This window comes from Hypanus sabinus, chromosome 7 (assembly GCF_030144855.1).
Source record: "Hypanus sabinus isolate sHypSab1 chromosome 7, sHypSab1.hap1, whole genome shotgun sequence".
Taxonomy (NCBI): Eukaryota; Metazoa; Chordata; class Chondrichthyes; order Myliobatiformes; family Dasyatidae; genus Hypanus; species Hypanus sabinus.
In genome coordinates this window covers 171,350,283-171,370,325 of record NC_082712.1, presented here as the reverse complement: position 1 = coordinate 171,370,325, position 20,043 = coordinate 171,350,283, and the positions used below count along the sequence as shown (strand labels likewise).

Below are 20,043 nucleotides of genomic sequence, written 5' to 3'. Positions count from 1 at the left end.
ACAGCTTTCCCAGTGGTCCTGGTCAGACATTTCACCATCCATCAGCAATGTCATCCGACCAAAGCAATGAAAGATGAGGCAGACACACTAGACACAATCATTTATTAATTATATGCCACAGGGCACAGGAATGCTTAGTATTAAGAGGACATGGGGAATGTGATTTCTTCACCAGTGTCAAAAAGATAAACTTTGTTTTTAAAAGAACATTTAATGCAAAAATTGGTAGATTTATACATAAAGTCATAAAATATAAATGCGGCATAACCTTATTTAAACTTTATAAATTTGGATATGGTCCTCAGATCTAGAAAATTTTACCCTTTTCAGTCAGGGAAGAGGATCCTCAGTTACAAGGAGAGTCTGGAAAAGTTAATTAAGCGGATTAATAACCAGGTGTCATAGATTTAAATGATCACGTGGGGTGATGCGTCATAGACTCAGAGGTTCATTACAGCACTGAAAAGGATCAAAAGGGCAACATGAAGAGAATGCCTGTGCTGTTTTTTTATGATTGCAGTTGTTCAATCTGAGAACAATCTTTCTAACATTCGTATATAGTGTGAATGTGGCTATCCTTTTCACTTAGGTTGCGTAATCTTTTTCATGGAATGGAGGAGAACGCTCCTGCCAGGTACATTGTATATTGCAGTCTCATCAAGGTAGCTGCATCCTGTAATGCTATTCAATACATTCCTACTGATCTCGATCAGGTGAGTCACTCACTTCACATGTTTTAGTTCATTATGGTCATTGGCTGTTTTAATTCTGGAGCAAGTGGTAATGATGTTGGCGAGTAACTTCCAATAATGCTACAGTCCTGTAATAGAACATTCTGTTTGGTGGTATCCCCTTGTCAATCTAAGGCAGCAACACACACAACAAGATTTAAAGTTCTTCAGGGTAGACAAACCTTGAAGAGATTTCTCAATGGAGCAGCAAATCATTTATAAATCCCTGCCAACCTAAGGCAGGCAGGGATTTAGAAACAGGAGTAGGCTACTGAGCTCCTCATCCTGTTCTGTTCAATAAGATCATGGCTTAATCCTAAGTAACTTCAGTTGAAACAATTCTGTCAATCTTTCATTGATCCACCATAAATTCCATTTTGCAGAATACTGTTAGTTTCTTAACTGTGGAAAGAATTGTCTCTAAAGTTGAGTATCTGGCCCAGACTCTCCGTCCAGCAGCTACACTACCGTTTCACTTAATAATTTGAAAAGCTTAATCAAAACTTCATTTCCCTGTCAATAGGGACTAGTTTCATTTTTCAAGGATAATAGATACATGTACATATGTACACACACTCTCCTGTTACCAATGTTTCACCAGCAATAGAGCTTTACTAATGTTAAAACAAATAACCTCACTATTTTCATTTCATAGTGTCAATTTTTATGCCTTGGTTATTTAAATCATGCCAGATTTTTCCACCATTCTCTATTTTCTCCAAGTCAGTTGTTTGTTTTCCAAAATCATTTTCTAATCTTTATTTTCCTGGCTAGATTGGCAATCTTGGTATGATTTCTTTACCAGTTTTCAATGCACTAACAAGATCAAAGTATTCCCGATTCTGAGTCAGGAAGTATTAAACAAATCAGTCAGCATGTTTTTTTTTAAGGGTTGGCACTTTAGGATTAGTGACTGCTGAAAGTTCAGACAAACCACTTTTGATCAGAAACAGTTTCTTGAAGCAGATGTTGCCTGATCAACTTAGTGTTAACAATTTCCTGTTTGCGTTTATCTACAGTTAATGTCCTGTAGACTTTTATGATGAATAATATCAAAAAGTTAGTGAGTAACTTTTGTTTTCCAACAAGGTTCGGAAATGGATATCAGACTGGAATCTCACTGTGGACAAGAAACACCATGTATTGCGGTTGCTCTATGAAGCCTTGGTTGACTGTAAGAAAAGGTAATGTCCAGTTTTGAATTCAGTGGGTGTGCCACAGTAGCATAGTAGTTAGAGTGATTCCAGTACAGCTCGGGGCTTCAGTAAGGAGTCTTAACCACAAAGTACACTGCAGATGCTGTGGTGAAATCAACACGTACAAAAGCTGGATGAACTCAGCAGGTCGGGCAGCTTTTCATTGAAATGAGCAGTCAATGTTTCGGGCCAAGACCCTTCGTCAGTCTTGACAAAGGGTCTCGGCCCGAAATGTTAACTGCTCATTTCAACGGATGCTGCCCGATCTGAGTTCATCCAGCTTTTGTACGTGTTGAGTAAGGAGTTTGTTCCTGTGACTATGGGTTTCCTCCCACAGATCAAGGAAGTACCAATTAACTGGTAATTGTAAATTGTCCTGTGATTAGGCTGGAGTTAAATAGGTTGCAGGGCCAGAAGGGCCTGTTTCACGCTGTATTGCTAAATAAAATAAATAAACATTAATGTGCACTTAACTTTTGAGGTATTTGAAGTTAAATAGAGTTATAATACAGAGGCTTTACGGAAATGAATGATTGAGTAGTCACTGGGGACTGGATGTCCTGCTCTTGGTCCTCCTGCATTTTCTGCTGAACAATTAAACAAATTAGCAACAAAGGAATACTTGGGCATTAACTGCTATATTTTGATTGACTGGGCTTGCATTCTACTGTTTGAAGGGTTCTGCTCAATGTGTCTATAACATAACTCCAGTAAATGTAAAGGCTATTAATACGGTGACAGATTGTGCGCTGAGCCTTTGACAGGAAACAATTAAAACACTCAAGTTACCCCTCTTTGCTTTGTGTCTGGATGTCATAACTGCCGAAGTTTCTCTTGGGTCACGATAAAACACTGCTGCTGTTTAGGACTGTCTTCTGTATTTCTGAATTTCATCCTTGCTTATATCCAGGTCATTCAAGGATGATGCCAAGTAGCAAAAGCTCCTGAAAACCTAAATTTCTCTCTTCAAAAGCTGAGGTTTAGGATAACTTGAAAATGTTGAGTTTTACAAATGCTTGTTAGGTAGGAGTAATCAGGACTAGAAACAAGGGCAGTTATTTACCTTCCTTTATTTCAAACTTACTGGGTTATGAAGCCCCTCTATAGCATATTATAACTCCAGCCTTTACCTATAGTTCAGATTTCATCTTTCCAAATGCTCTTGTACTCCCTGATTGGTTCTATGGTTCTTAGTTCTGAGCCAACATGTGTATCCTTCATTTCAGCATAGCTGATAAGAACACAGTCTTAGAAATTTCAGAATAGAAGATGAGTTCAAATTCACAGGATTTCAGTAGAATATTAGAAACACTACTTGTTCCAATTAACTGGAGCTTTGGTAAGACTGCATCTGGAGTATTGTGTCCAAATCTAGGGTCTTGATTAAGAATATCCTTGTCCCACTCCCATCAGGGCAGAGACTTGGCAGCAACCACGTCAGGACCACTAAACTCAAAAACAGTTACTTCCCCAAGCCTTCAAGCTAATCAACCCATTAATCCACCCCACCACAACTAAATATACATCACCGAGTGTCACTTCATGTATGTAGAATCAATCTGTATAAAGTCTAATGAGTGGACAGTTATTGCAAGAGGAGGTTTATCATGAGGCAAAAAGAATTTGACACAAGGTAGCATCTTCCTCACATAGTACTTTGCCCACTAATGGGAGCTTTATGGAGCTGTGGAGGCTGATTGGCAGGCCTGAGAATAAACAGTACCCACCCACTTTCCAGCATGTTGCCTAGAGGTTAGGCAGGGAAAGCTAGAAGACAACCACATGATTCTGCAAATGCTGCAAGTCCAGAGTGACACGTACAGACTGTCGGAGGAACTCAGCAGATCAGGCTGCATTTATGGAAAGGAATAAACAGTCGATGTTGCAGGCTGAGACCCTTCATCAGGAAAGACAAAGCTGTATATTAAAAAAGAAAATGCCTTAATTGTTTTCATCAGGAGATAAAATACGGTAGTTCACAAAAGGTAAATTGTAGCTACTTGGAAATTTGTATCCTTAGTCAATGTTTGAGGGGCTAGGGAATCTGATAATAGCTGAAAGTCTTGCTTTCAATAAGTTCACAACATCTGCATGCTCAAAATAAACCTAAATCATAACAATCTCTAACTGTTGAACTTAATGACCCAGTGGCAATTAATCTCTATATACTCTAGGTGGAAATTCTGGAAGTAATGTTTATTTAGTATTTTAATTTTTGATTCTATATTTCATTATGTACTGTGTAGCACAGCATGTGGTGTTATAAGACAGTTGTACATCAAAGGCTTGAAATAGGAACAGACTTGAGCTACTTATCACTGTCATCTCGTGCCCAAGTTGCATTGCTTTGTTTGAACATGCGCCAGAATATCTTACTGCAGATCATATAGGAACTTTGTGCCTGACCTTAGTAGGCATGTTTGTTTACAACTCAAATGTGAAGCACATTTTTGAGCTGTTTTATTTTAAAGATTTAAACTTAGCTTCTTTCAGAAGCTTTTTTTAATGCTTCTATTGCCCTGACTTGATAGAAACATAGAAAACCTACAGCACAATACAGGCCCTTTGGCCTACAATGCTCTGCCAAACATGTAGTTACTTTAGAAATTACCTAGGGTTACCCATGGTCCTCTGTTTTTCTAAGCTCCATGTACCTATCCAGGAGTCTCTTAGAAGTACATATTGTATCCGCCTCCACCACCGTCCCCGGCAGTCCATTCCACACACGTACTACTCTCTGCATAAAAAAAACTTGTCCCTGATATCTCTGTATCTACTTCCAAGCACCTTAAAACTGTGCCTTCTCATGTTAGCCATTTCAGCCCCGGGAAAAAGCCTCTGACTATCCACACGATCAGTGCCTCTCATCATCTTTGCCGCTCCAAGGAGAAAAGGCTGAGTTCACTCAACCTATTCTCATAAGGCATGCTCCCCAATCCATGCATCATCCTTGTATATCTTCTCTGCACCCTTTCTATAGTTTCCACATCCTTCCTGTAATGAGGTGACCAGAACTGAGCACAGTACTCCCAAGTGGGATCTAACCAGGGTCCTATATAGCTGTAACATTACCTCTCGGCTCATAAACTCAATCCCATTGTTGATGAAGGCCAATGCACCGTATGCCTTCTTAACCACAGAGCTGACATACGCAGAAGCTTTGAGTGTCCTATGAACTTGGACCCCCAGATCCCTCTGATCTTCTACACTACCAAGAGTCTTAATGTTAATACTATATTCTGCCAACATATTAACCTACCAAAATGAACCACTTCACACTTATCTGGGTTGAATTCCAACACCCACTATCCACAACACCCCCAACCAACAGCTACATTCTACTATTGTTTATTAACTACAGTTTTGCCTTCAATGCTATTGTTCCAAGTAAACTCATCATCAAGCTCCAGATCCTAGGAATTAATGCCTCATTCTGTAATTAGATCTTTGACTTTCTAACAGACTGCAATTAGTAAGGATATGCAGCAACACCTCTACCACAATTATTCTGGTCCTCCACAAGGTGTATGCTCAGCCCCCAACTCTACTGCCTGGACACTCGTGAGTGTGCGGGCAGATTCTGCTCCGATTCCATCTACAAGTTTGCAGATGATAGCACTGTAGTGGTCTGTATCTGAAATAATGATGAGTTAAAGTACAAGAAGGAGGTAGAGAGCTTAGGAATATGGTGTCATGAGAACAGTCTTTCCCTTGATAATAAAACAAAAGAGCTGGTCATTGACTTCAAGAAGGGGAGGTGCTACACATGCACTAGTTCATGGCGTTCATAAATTTATGCGAGATCTTTCAAGAGCAATTTTCTGCTAATCAGTCCCTTAAATGCATAAAATTAGCAAGCCATTAGGTTTCCAAACATGTTTCACATTCTGTGGTAGGTCATAATATAGGCAACCCACTGAAAAAATTGCTCCATTTGTAGTTTCTTGTACTTTGAATTAGGGGAAAGGGAAGACAGAGAATGGGAACAAGAGGTTCTTCAAGGAACGGGTATGGGGTGAATGACATCCTCCTGTGCTGCATCATTCTTGCTAAGATAACTCAACAACTTGCACACTTTTTTTGAAATTATAATTTTCGATCACTGTCAACTTCAAAATTAATAAATATAAAACATTGTAGATCCAAACAGCAGTGATTCTAAAATTGCATGTTAAACTTCCATAGCTTATTATGATCTGCAGTGTTAGAATCATTGGTGTTTGGATGTACTGTTGTTAAAGGCACTCTAAAACTGCAACTCTAGTAGATTATGACAAATTTGGTGCATCAACATAGTGGTTTTGACAGAAGACAAATTTGTCCTTTTTAAAGAAAAGCTTTTAATCAACAGAAAAGGTTTCTTTTTCCTTTGTGAAGCAGCTGAAAAACCTATTAACTTTGAAAGAAAAAGTTAAAATATTTGTATGTCACAATGAAGTATGAATTAGCTGTATGTTATAGGAAGTGACTCAGAATGAGCCTTTAAGTATACAGGAAAGCAGCCTTATATCTGTGTCTAAAGGGCGAACTACTACACACTTACAGATGCTTGCCCAATGAATTATGAGGCATGGTTACTCTCCAAAAGGAGCAGAGAGATTGTGCACTGAAGCAAACTTTTGATCTAGTTTTCAAGTGTACCAACTAATTCATTGAAACCAATTTAAAAAGATAAATAGCACAACTGTGTATTTTATCAACCTTCTCTGTTCGCTTTTAGTGACTAGATAAATATGAAGCAAATGATAGGAATTAGTTGCTGTAATAGCATTTTGAGATTAATTGAGACTCAGAATGTAGGACTTATTAATACACAACTTTATCAAAGTTAAACTAGCAAACATTGTGCCTCATAACTGTAGCCAAAATGCCCAAAAGACAGCTAAGCAATATTGAAAATTGACACTGCATAGATCACATCTGGACAACTGCATCTACTTCTGGTTACCATATTTGAGGAAAGGTATGAAAACGCAAGACAAGATGCAAGAAAGATTTATCAGAATGGTTCCAAAGATTTAAGCCATAATGATGGAAAGGAGATGTTTGGGTTGTTCTGAGAAAAGAAGTCAAGAAGACATAGGGTAGAGGAATCAGAATAATTAATTGAGTTGGGATTGAGGAAAAAAGTAATCACTGGTGTAAGAGTTAACAATCAGAGGATACAAAACACCCCTGGCAGCAAGAGTAATCGTTACTTTAATTGCATTCCTATGAATAGAAATTGGAAGGTTTTTTTTGCAGAAAGCCGGCAGTGGACCTGGACTGAGTGATCCCTTTGTGTGACTTGGTGTTTCTGAATGAGACTGTAAATACCCCTTGTTAATGGGTACTTAAGGCCATATCCGTGTTTTCCAAATTATTTACACAAATGAGATAAAAACACACAAGTGTTCTTCAACCAGAAACATTAATTCTTTCTCTTAACAGATGCCACCTGACCTGCTGAGTTTCACCAACATTTTATTTCGTATTTTCTGCGTTTGTAGTTTGTTTTCCCATTTACTATTAATGAGTAATAACATGGATAATAGAGCTGTCAGAAATAATCTAAGGCTGGCACTGACAAATAATTTCATTGAACTTCACTTAAAGCCCGTCATTGAAATGTTCCCACAACCAGTTTCCACTTTCAAGGACTCTTCCTCTCATATTCTCTATATTTATTGCTTATTTGTTTTCTGTTAAATGGTAAATGAGTTCCATTGATGCAACTTTAGACACAAGATTGTCCAATACTTTCTAACAAAAAAATAATTATTAGAAGTGCTTGGTTCTTCATTAGAATCAACTATGTGTTTAAATTCTCACTCTTTTTAACAGTGATGCAGCTGCCAAAATTATGGTGGAATTGCTTGGAAGTTACACCGAAGACAATGCTTCCCAGGCTAGGGTTGACGCTCACAGGTAATGAATTAGTTTGGACTTTCTAAACCTAAATTGTCTTCGATATAGTTTTGGTTATGAATTATATAAATGACAGTTGAAAATCTTCTAGATAAATTGAAAACTTTACAGAGGTAATGCTTTATTGAATTTTTTTCCAACAGATGTATTGTAAGAGCATTGAAGGATCAGAACACATTTCTTTTTGACCATCTTCTTGCTTTAAAACCGGTTCGATTCCTAGAAGGGGAACTTATTCATGATGTGAGTTATAATTATGGGTTTGTTGCATTACAATGCCTTAAAATCAGGTTTTATAGTTAAGCAGTGGTTTGATGCATAGACTGAAGAAAGGTATTCTCCAACCATAATATGTATCTTTTAAAGCAATGTCTTGTTCTGCCTCCCACATGTAGTAATGCAAAGTAAAGCTATCAGGGTCAGCAGCTTACTAAGAGCACGGAGGAAATTGTCTCTGTCCGTAGCCTTGACCGTGTGTTTTAAATTACATTCTTCTGTCATTTTGTAATGAGAGGTATAATCTTGGCTGTGGCAATCAAAGAGGTACAGTGTACAAGATTAATGGATTTTCTGTTAAGTTGCCAGTGTTGTATTTTAGCCTGCTAATCTCTTTAATAACACTCGGCACAATGCTCTGTCAAATCGATTTGCCACTACTGGACGGATCCCAAAATTTCCTTTGATCTTTTAGTTATAACCCAGGGAGCACTGAAGTGAGTATGCTAACTGGGCATTTATTCAATTCCCACATGCCTCTGCAGTTTTTCTTTTTTTTTACAAAAAAACAGTCCATTAATTTTTTTTTCCATAATTTGGGTTGTAGTTCCATTCAGACAACGCAGTACAGGAAGTTCGAATCAGAGACCATCAAGGTTGCATGGAAGTGAATCTAACATAAACAAGAGTTTTGATGTTTATTTTTAATTGAACTACAGGCCAAATTCTGAGATTCTCATCATGAATCTTGCCTTGATTGGTCAATCTATTAGAAATAAAGCTGGAAAGAGCTAGTAACAGAATAAGCACCTTGATTTAACAATTTAATTCTCAAACTATTTATGTAGAACATTACAGCACAACACAGGCCTTTCAGCCCACAATGTTCTGCCAGTCTTTTTAATCTACAGACATTGATCTATCCTTCCATCCCACATAGCCCTTCATTTACTGCCTCTACCACCACTCCTGGCAGTGCTTTCCTCTGTGTGTGGGGGGACAGGGGAGAATCTTACCTCTGACATTCTCCCTCTCCCCCCTCCACCCCATTTTTCCTCCAATCACCTTAAAATGATGCCCCCCCATATTAGCCATTTCTGCCCTGGGAAAAAGAATCTGGCTGTCCACTCTATCAACGCCTTTTGTCATCTTGTATACCTCTATCAAGTCATCTTCCTTCACTTCAAGAGAAAAGCTCTAGGTTTCTCAACCTTTCCTCAATTTAACTATTTGTATCTATTGAAGGGTTAATCTAAAATATTGTTTTACAAATTACTTTTTCTCAGCAAGAAATGCTTTGGAATTCTAATCCAACTTTAACCAACTTCAGGCAGGAGTTTTAGAACTAAACTGTTGTAAACCCAGAATTAAAAAGGTAAGGCACATTACAAGACAATGTTTTGGATGGACATGCCAAAATACACACCTGTGACAAGAGAAATTATTGAGCTGACGTCACTTCTGACCAAAAATGATTGACCTTAAATGTTAACTCCTTTCCCATTCTGTGGCTCATGTCTTGATTTGTTGAATATATCCATCGTTTACTCTTTTTCAATTGTAATTACATTTCACAAGAGTTTAAGAGCACTTATAACTATTCAAAATCCTCTGGGAACTAATGCTTTTAATAATGGTTTTATGTTTTGATCCTTAACTATGGGGATAAGTAAACTGTTTATGGAAACAGTTTGGAAATATCTCAGATTAACTACGTTTTTCTCACAATGTTATCAGAGTGTTTAGGCTGCTTGCCAAAATCCTTGTTGTGTCAGTTTCTGTTAGGAGTATTTGGCATAACATTTTACAGTTTTGTGTTTTAATTGTATATCTGACCTTTTGTATTTTTGAGTTTGACCCAATACATCTCTATTTTTAGCTCCTGACGATTTTTGTTAGTGGAAAATTGGCCGCTTATGTCAAATTTTACCAGAGTAACAAAGATTTCATCGATTCACTAGGTGAGATTTCAATTCTTAAAATATAGTCAGAATTTAAGTATAATATTATAGTGGAGAAAATATATTTTTTCTTTTTACTGAAAATACTTGCATTTTTGAGTTGCCTGTTACAACCTCCAAACATTTCATTGTGCATCACAACCATTCGAGGGTTCCATTCATTCACAAGTAGTGGGCATTGTTTACAAAGGCAGCTTGTTTTGTCCATAACACAAGAGATTCTACAGATTATGGAAATCCAAAGTGACACACACAAAATACTGGAGGAACAATGAAGAGTAATAAATCGTCAATGTTTCCGGCCACTATCATTCAACAGGATTGATGTTTTTTGTCTATACAGTGTTGTCCCTTAAGCTATCTTGCTAAACCATTTCAAATGGTGGTTAAGAGTCAACCACGCTGCATTTATTTCCAGATTCAATGAAGGTGGCAAATTTCCTTCTCTGAAAAACATGAGGGAAACTACATAATATAAAAAATAATATTAGAATGTAAATACAACCTGAGGCTTTATAAGGCCTCATTTGGGGTATTGTGAACAGTTTATGGCCCCTTATCTAAGAAAGGATGCGCTAACATTGGAAATGGTTCAAAAGAGGTTCACAGAAATATTTCCGGGAATGAGATGCTTGTTTGATAGCTCCAGGCCTGAATTTGCTGGAATTTAGAAGAATGAGGGTGGATCTCATTAAAACCTATTGAATGTTGAAAACCCAAGATAGAGCAGATGTGGAGAGAACGTTTGCTATAGTGAGGGAGTCTAAACCAGAGGACACAACCTCAGACTAGAAGGATGTCCATTTAGAATGGAGCTGAGGAGGAATTTTTTTAGCCAGAGGGTGGTGAAGTTGGAATTCAATGCCACAGGCAGCTAACCCCAACCCCGCCAGGTCCAGGCCTCCCTCTTTCCATTCTCTCAACTTTCATTCCCCCAACCCTAACCTCCACACACCCACAAACCCTGGCCCAGCCAAACATGAGCGCTCATTCCCTACAGTCCACCCCCCAACCCACCATAAGCAATAATTCCACCACCCCCATAAACCCTTAGCATGTTACTAATGCTAAACCTTAAGATAGATGTAAGAGGGATAAAGATCCTGATAAAGGCAAGTTGTGTTGGACCAGGTTAATGAAGATTTGGGGCAGATTAAAGTGACAGGGTCAAGCGACACTGAATCTCCAATTATGAGATCAAGAAACACGAGGGATAAGAGAGAAGCACAAGAGGGTTATGGCAGGTTGAAAGATTCCTGATTGGTCAAGGTGTGAAAGGTTACGGGGAAAAGCAGGAGCATGGGGCTGAGAGGAAAAATGCATCAGCCATAATGAAATACCAGAGAAGGCCCAATGGTTGAATGGCCTAGTTCTGCTCCTATATCTTATGGAGTGAGTGAGGGCCTCCAGCGGTCAGAGTTGACCATGTATATTGCATCCTAGCTGTCTCGATATGCAAACCTGGGAAGTATGATATGGAGAATAAGCTGTTGCCCATGTAACAAGCCCCCCCTCTCCACACATCTGATGAACCCAAAAGAATAGCAGAGACCGACACAGTATGGTACCAGTAGCGTCGCACAAGTTGCCAATCAGCACTGAATTCAATACAGGGACTCCAGCTCCAGATTTTTCCCTCTGGGTTTACTCCTGAAGCCTTCCCCATTTGAATGGGTATAATCCCAAGGCAGTGGAGGTTTGAGATCAGAGATTTCCTTCTAGATGAGCTGCCAACCACAGCTGATGAGCCCCACCTACCCGGTGACTTTAAAAAACACTCTTTCGGGCTTAGTAGCTAAGCCATACATGAAGGCCAGAAGCTGGACTTGGTTATCAGAGACTATTTGAAGCACATGCCATTGGGAGCATTTAGTAGGTGGTCGGAGCTTGTTGCCTTTACCACTACCTGCTATGACAACCTTAAGAATCCAGTGGTCTTATAACCCAGTAGATTTGTAGATCACTGATACTAGCTTTTAATTTTCAGAAAAAAACTTGAATTTAAATCCTCTGGTGATATTTGAATTTGCATTAGTGGTTCAAGCCATTTATACTATTTTACTATTAAGATACTGTACTTCCTATATGGTCAGTTATAATCTAGGTAACATTCATCCTTACCACATGTACATAAAATCATACAGTGAAATGCACCATTTGTGTTAACAACCTACACACCAAGGATGTGCTGGGGGCAGACTGCAAGTGTCACCACACGTTCTAGTGCCAACATGCCCACGATGTTCAACACAACACAGAACAAAACGACAACAGCAAAACAAGTTTACTTCCTATCCTCCCACACGTAGACCTCCAACCCCAGGTCAGGCTGGCTCTGGGCATCTGGTCCTTGGCCCTGTGCTCTCAAACTCACAGGTATGGGGCCTCCAACCTCCATTCTCTGGCCCAGACTCATCCTCTACCCCTGAACTCACCAACTTCAGTCTTCAACATTTCAGGCATTATACGTCCAGACTCACTGAGCTAGGGACTTTTAACCTTTGCCTTTGCCGTTTGGACTTTGCTGATGATTTTGTTCACATGGTTGGGAGGCAAATTATGAAAAGTATATAGGAGCAATTTCCTTTTTCTCTTTAAAGTAGTGCCACAGTATCTTTTACATCCACCAGAGAGAATAGAGGATGTTTGTGCTTAACATCAAGTCTTATAGCACTTTTATCAATACATTGCTTCTTTGGTACTACAAAGATCGTCAACCTGACAACAACCTGACAAGATGATCAACAACCAACTTGTCTTCTTCTGCACTTTGGTTGTTGGTCAGTCTTTGTGTGTAGTTCTTCATAAATTCTTTTGTATTTTTTTGGTATTTATTCTTTTGTATTTGTTTTACTATGAATACCCTGCAAGAATATGTGTATTAGAGTAGTATGTGGCAATATATACACAAGGGATTCTGCAAATGCTGCAAATCCAAAGTAATACATAGAGGTCAGCTGCAAGAGGTCAGGCAAGGCAGCATCGATAAGTAAAGTTGATGTTTTGGGCCGAGACTCTTTGTCAGTCCTGATGAAACGTCGACTGTTTATTCCTCTCTATAGATGCTGCCTGACCTGCTGTGTCTCCAGCATTTTGTCTGTTATGATGACATATACATACTTTGATAATAAATTTACTTTGAACTTTGAATTCCTGTTTTCAGCAACTTCATGGTATAAGAGATGAGTGTTATTTTTCTGAAGTAATTACTCATTGTTCAAAAGTTTGTGGCATTTAAAAATCAATTTCAATATCAACTTTTAATTCCAAATACTTTGTCACAATTTGTTCTCAGGGTGTGAGGATCACTGACAGGGCTGGCACTTAATGGCACAAATAACAAGGGAATTGCTTTTAGTAGCTTGATGCAACCAAGAGGCTTCTCAAGTCAGAGGATTATAAAATTAGCTAGCGTGGTGTGGAATTGAAGCAGAAACTATGCTTCAAGAACTGTGATTGCCTTGTGACAACTTGAACTTGTGAAAGAAACTATAACAATAGAAGCAAAATAGTACAGGTGCTGTAAATCAGAAAATGTAAATGTTCAGACCAGGGAATGTGTATGGAGAGAGAGCACCAAAATCCATATTGGTAAATCAGTTCATTATTGTCACACATACTGCGGTACAGTGAAAAGGCTTTATTCTGCATACCATTAGGGCATTGAGCTAGTGCAAGGGGAAAGTAATAAGAGAATGCAGAATGAAGTATTACAGTTACACAGAGAACAGACAAAAAGGTGCAAGGCCATAATGAGGAAGATTAATTCAAAGGTTATGGGGAGAAGGAAGGAGAATGGGTTTGAGTGTGATAATAAATCAGCCAACGGAATGGTGGAGCAGACTTGGTAGCCAAATGGCCTAATTTTGTTTCTCTCTGTTATGGTCTTGACTTGCACTACGTTCATTGGCCTTATAACAACAGGTTAGAAGCTGTCCTTGAGCCTGGTGATGTGCTTTCAGGATTTTGCATCTTTTATCCTGTGGGGAGGTGGGAGATGGGGCATTTTTTAGCTCAATAAAGTATCAATTTTTGTTTCTCCTTCACAGGTGCCAATCCTACTGTAGTTACACATATTAAAACAGAAAACCCCAGGAACATGCAGTCATTCTGGTGTAGGGGTTTTGACTTCAAATGCTAACTCCTGTTACTCTATTCACTGCCTAACCATTTTTATTTTAGATATCTACATCTGTGTGGTCAACTTTTAATTTTTATTTACCCTCAGGTATTTACATCATTTGTGAATTTATCATAGAAGTGGGGACTGTTTTAAAGGAAATGAATTTTAAGTCTATACAACAATCCATTGACAGTTTTGGATGGTTCTTAGGCTGCAAGGTAGGGCTGTGGATTATTGGCTGGGTTTCGGGCAGTAACTTAACCACCGTAATGCTATGGTGCTGTCAAAAACTGCACAGGGTTGCAAACAATAACCAACTATCTCAAAAATCGAGGCAATGTTGGTGTGCAGCTTCCCAGTTCCCAAATAATAAAAGCAAATACTAGCTTTTAATTCTAAGTTTCCATCTAGTTCTTGGTCTAGATTAACCAAGGTCAGAAATTGATGTTTTGGCTAAGAAATTGGTGATGCTCCAAATGTGAGAGAATCTCCAAGATTGTGCTTCATTGTATCCAACAGCTGTTGGGGAAACGGTACTGACAGAGGCCGTGCAAACAGCTCCATCTCCTGTCTTTTGTCTGAAGGATTTGAAATGACGTGTTCTTTGGACATATGTATTAACAATTTTTTTGAAGTGCTAACCATGTCCTGATATAGTCACTCAAATTTATTGAATAAAAATTAACAATTTTAATTATTTTGAATTTGCCATTCTATTCAGTGGTATTTCACTGTATTAGTCAGACCTAAATTTCTTCCCCCTTCCTTTCCAGTCTGTTTATTCCTCTCCATAGATGCTGCCCGACCTGCTGAGTTCCTCCATCACTTTGTGTTTTGTTACTCTGGATTTCCAACATCTGCAGAATCTCTTGTGTTCTAAATTTCTCTTATTTGCCAATAGCTATACTGACAAAAATATCCTGTGATAGGAGGTCCTGGTACCAATTTACCATGGTTCCCATGTTGTCTTGATATTTAGTGTGTTTTTCTGAGTTTTCAGAATGTTCATTAATTTATTACCATTATAGATACCAGGGCCTGAGTTTAACAATTTCCTGTATAAAGACTCTAATTTTTAGAAAGGGAGAGAGTTGATATTAAAAGCAGAGATTAGCTTTATTAAGATTAGCTGTATTTGTTACATGTACATCGAAACATATAGTGAAATGTGTCATTCTGTGACCAACACAGTCTGTGGATGTGTTGGGGACAGCATGCAGGTGTTATCAACGTGGCATGCCCGCAACTCACTAATCCTGTCCTTTCGAATGTGATAGGAAACTGGAGCACCCAGAGGAAACCCATCCAATCACAGGGAGAATGTACAAACTCCTTACAGACGATGGTGATAATTGAATGCCAATCACTGGTCATTAGTGATGTAAAACATTGCACTGTCTGCTTTGCTAACATGCCAACAGCATCAGTTTCAAAGAGGGGGAACACTGGGGAATTTGGATGGCACGGGGGGATCAAGATTCGATCCTGAGCTCAGGTGCTGGCCATGTGAAGGTTGTGTGTTCTCCATATGATCATGTAGTTTTGACCAAGGTTCTTGGGTTTCCTCCTATGTCGTTAAGACAAGCTGATCGGTAGCTTTATTGGCCACCATGAGTTGTTCCAAGTAAGTAGGTGAGTGGTGGAATGGTGAGGTGTTGATGAGAAGGCGGAGAAAATACAGTGGGATTAACGTAATGTACGTTTGATGGTCTGTTCCATATTAAATGTGCTGGCTGTCTTTGTGTTTGTGCATAGTCATTCTCCCCATGACTGCATTGGTTTCCTCTAGATGTATTGGTTAAGGCAGGGGTTCTCAACCTGGGATCCATGAACCCCTCAATTGATGTTAAGGATCCATGGCATAAATAAAGGTTGGGATCACTTGGGTTAAGGTTAGTGAGTTTTGGGCATGCTATGTCAGCGCCAGAACCATGGCAATACTTGCAGGCAAACCCCAGCACAATCCTTAGACTGTGTTGGTTGTTGATACAAAACAATGCACTTCATTCTTTGTTAATCTTAATAAAGCTGATCTCTTTGCCTTTATCCATACCATGTGGATGGCACAAACTCCCAAGAACTATTTGTAAGAGATGAAAAGAAATCAGATTAAACATGTGTGACTGCAGTGTACTCTATAGTAGAATGACAGTATGGAAAAGGCTTGCATAAAGAAAGCTGTTCAGATTCTTCCATCTTCTACTCTATTAAAATAGATAATCTGCTTCGTTGCTTAAGGCAGGGAGTGTTGATGTCAGCAATCTCCTTATTTACACATGCCGGGAGGGAGTGGTAATTAACACTTCAGCACTCCCACAGTGCTGTGTAATTGACTGTTTAAAAGGTGCAGTGGTTTCTAATGTAATATTTGTATTAAAATGTGATTTTCATATTGCACTTGTTTTTGGTTGGCAGGGTTTAACAAATGCAGAAATTGCTTAGTGATGCAGAATACTTTATTAGTGCTTTAGGAGTTTGACATAATGGTAGTAAGTAAATCTGTTTGGCAGAAAATGAGATGCTTTTAAAATTTTGTATGCAGCTGATGTCTCTTTTCTGCTTGGAAATCAGTCCAGCAGCAAATGAGCTCTGTTTTGTAAGAAAACATTTGGACAATATTAGGTATGTTTTCAATTTTGTTCCAAGTGAGTTGTCTGAAACAAACTGACTTTCAAGGAGATCAGCGCAGTGGAGTTTGTGTCTTTCTCCTGCGATGGTGACATTTAATGCATTTTAGAATTTTATAGTGATGTACTGTATATTCCGGAGTATAGGCCGACCCCTTTTGTAGAGGTTATTGATTTAACCAGAAAAGATCACAAGATCTCACATGCAGGTACTCAGCTTTGCGGGATCCAGAACCAGAAAATTTTGTGAACCAGTACCTGCTAAGAAAACAGGCCTACACATTGTGGAGCATTATAAGCGAATTCTTAATAAATAAATCAGGGAGGGAAATTTTGGATTAGGTCTCCAATGGTAAAGAATCCTCAGAATTGTAACCCCCGCAAGACCATTTAGCGCCCATCGTAATCTTGTTAAAACATAACATGGGGTGGCGGGATCAGTACAGGTACTCAGTATTGAGTTTGCGACCGTCATGTACAAAAGATTAAAACAAATGCGATATGATGCTGGCTTCAAGCTGAAGGTTGTTGATTTTGCTAAAAGAACGAATAATTCTGCAGCTGCTAAGAAGTTTAGTGTAAAAGAGAGAGAGTGACAGAGTGGAGAAAGGCAGAGGACATTCTGAGGGAAATACCAAAGACGAAATGTACAAACCACAGGAAAACATGCCTGTGACCAGAACTGGAAGAAAAAGTTTTAGAGTGGGTGAATCACCAACAATCGTCCAGATACATTGTTACCAGCGAAATTATTCAAGTTCACCATTGAAATGGGCCAAAAAACACCGTGAGGTCAGCGAAAATTTTGAAGCTATGCGAAGTTGGTGCACCCAATTTATGAATAGATGTGATCTTGTGTTGAGACAAAAAACAAAGATTGCTCAGAAAATTCCCACGGGGTGTTGTTTATGTTCAAGAATGCTGCTGGATGGATGAAGTGGGTTAAAGAGGTGTGGTGTCAACATCCCAACGGTTTCGGGAAAGAAAAGTCGCTACTTTCTGGGACGTCTTGAAAGCGTCAGGTGAGACAAAAGCAGCATTGAAAGCTGAAAATACAGACATTGCAGTCATCCCTGGTGGTTTGATCTCTGCTCCAGCCACTAGATGTGAGTTTAAACAAATCATTCAAAGAATTCATGCAACGACAGTGGAACAAATTTGACTGAAAAACAGCCAGTAAATATGACCTGTCTTCTGTGTATTAATTTTTCCAAAGTTGGCACCCTGTGTATAAGCCGACTCCCTAATTTTAGGGCCAGATTCTTAGCTTATACACCGGAATTTACGGCACTCAAGTCATCTCAAGTTTTTTCCATGGTTGAAATTAAATATAAATTTTTAATACAAAAGTAATCAAATTATAAGGAGTACACCACAATAGTTGAATAATTGATTTTTTAAGAAGTTCATGTGAACAGATAGGATGATTTGGCAGAGTTTCAAATTTCTGGATTATTGGGATCTCGTCTGTGGAAGGTATGACTTGTACAAAAGGGACAGGTTGTACCTGAACCCGAAGGAGACCGATAAAAGGCAGGTTTGCTAAAGCTGTTGGGGAGAGCTTAAACTAATTTGGCAGGGGGGTGGAAGCCAGAGAATAGGGCTGAAGATAAGGCTGTTGGTTTACAAGCAGAGACACTGTGTAGTGAGATTGTCAGGAAGGACAGCAGATGCTAGGGCAAAATTGCAGCCAGTGGGATAGGTTGCAGTGTAAAAGGGGGACAAAATCGAAAAGGGTGTATTTGAATGCATGCAATATATGGAATGAGGTCAATTTTGTTGTGTAGTTAGAAATGGGTATGATGTGAGCATCATTGAGTCACAGCAGTAAGAAGATCATTGTTGGGAACTTAACATTCAATAATGCACATTGTATTGAAAGGACAGGCAGGTTGGCAGAGAGGATGGTGGGGGGGGGCTCTGTTGGTATAAAATGAAATCAAATCCTTAGAAAGAGGTGCCATAGATTGGAAGACATAAGAAACTGCAAGGGTAAAAATACCCTGATGGGAGTCATATACAGGCCTCCAAACAGTAGCCAGGATGTATAGGCTACAAATTACAATGGCAGATAGAAAAGGCTTGTTAAAAGGATAATGTTACAATAGTTATGGGGAATTTCAATTTCAGGTAGATTGGGAAAATCAGGTTGGTGCTGAATCCCAAGACAGAATTTTTAGAATCCCTACAAGATGTTTTTTTAAAGCAGCTCATGGTAGAGCCCACTAGAGGATCAGCTATTTTGGAGTGGGTGTTGTGTCATAAGCCAGATTTGATTAGGGAGCTTAAGGTAAAGGAACCCTGAAAGGAGAAAGTAATCATAAAATGATAGAATTCACCCTGCAGTTTGAGAGGGGTAAGCTAAAGTCAGATGTAGCACTATTACAGTAGAGTAATGGGAATTACAGAGGCATGAAAGAGGTGCTGACCAAAATTGTTTGGAGGGAGACACTAGCAGGGTTTCTGGGAGCAATTCTAAAGATGTAGCTTCATATATCCCAAAGAAAAAGGAGTATTCTATGGGCAGTATGACACACACCTTGGCTGACAAGGGAAGTCAAAGCCAATGTAAAAAAGAGAGGGTATACAATACCACAAAAATATCAACAATATCAAAAGAGGATGTCAAACTTCTATGGTTGTACCGTGGAGAGCATTCTGACAGGCTGCATCACTGTCTGGTAGGGAGGGGCTACTACACAGGATCAAAAGAAGCTGCAGAAGGTTGTAAATCTGGTCAGCTCCATCTTAGGTACTGGCCTGCAGAGTGCCCAGGACATCTTTAGGGAGTGGTGTCTCAGAACAGCAGCGTCCAGCACCCAGGGCATGCCCTTTTCTCACTGTTACCATCAGGTAGAAGATACAGAAGCCTGAAGGCACACAATCAGCGATTCAGGAACAGCTTCTTCCCCTCTGCCATCCAATTCCTAAATGGACATTGAAGCTTTAGACACTACCTCACTTTTTTTTAGTATACAGTATTTCTGTTTTTGCATGTTTTTTTAAAATCTATTCAATTGATTTACTTGTTTATTATTATTTTTTCTCTCTGCTAGATTATGTATTCATTAAACGGCTGATGTTCAGTTAACAAATTTCATGTCACATGCCAGCGATAAACCTGATCCTGACTTTTTTTTCAGATATATAAGGATTAAAAGAGGTGAGAGTAGAGAATTGGGTTTAATATTATCCACCAAATGCCAAGAGTTGTCTGTTACTTCAAATTCAGGTTTATTTGTTTAGGACATATACATCAAAACAGAGTGAAATGTGTTATTT

General features: G+C 39.0%; 1 protein-coding gene across 1 annotated transcript in view; it reads left to right on the top strand.

The window, feature by feature from the left end:
* Positions 1-20,043, top strand: part of eif3m (eukaryotic translation initiation factor 3, subunit M) — a 45,599-nt gene that overhangs the window by 19,428 nt on the left and 6,128 nt on the right. Inside the window, exons 4-8 of the mRNA XM_059976117.1 lie at positions 590-713; positions 1,821-1,915; positions 7,751-7,834; positions 7,978-8,077; positions 9,930-10,011. Coding sequence (XP_059832100.1) covers positions 590-713; positions 1,821-1,915; positions 7,751-7,834; positions 7,978-8,077; positions 9,930-10,011 — 485 coding nt within the window. The remainder of the gene's footprint in view (positions 1-589; positions 714-1,820; positions 1,916-7,750; positions 7,835-7,977; positions 8,078-9,929; positions 10,012-20,043) is intronic.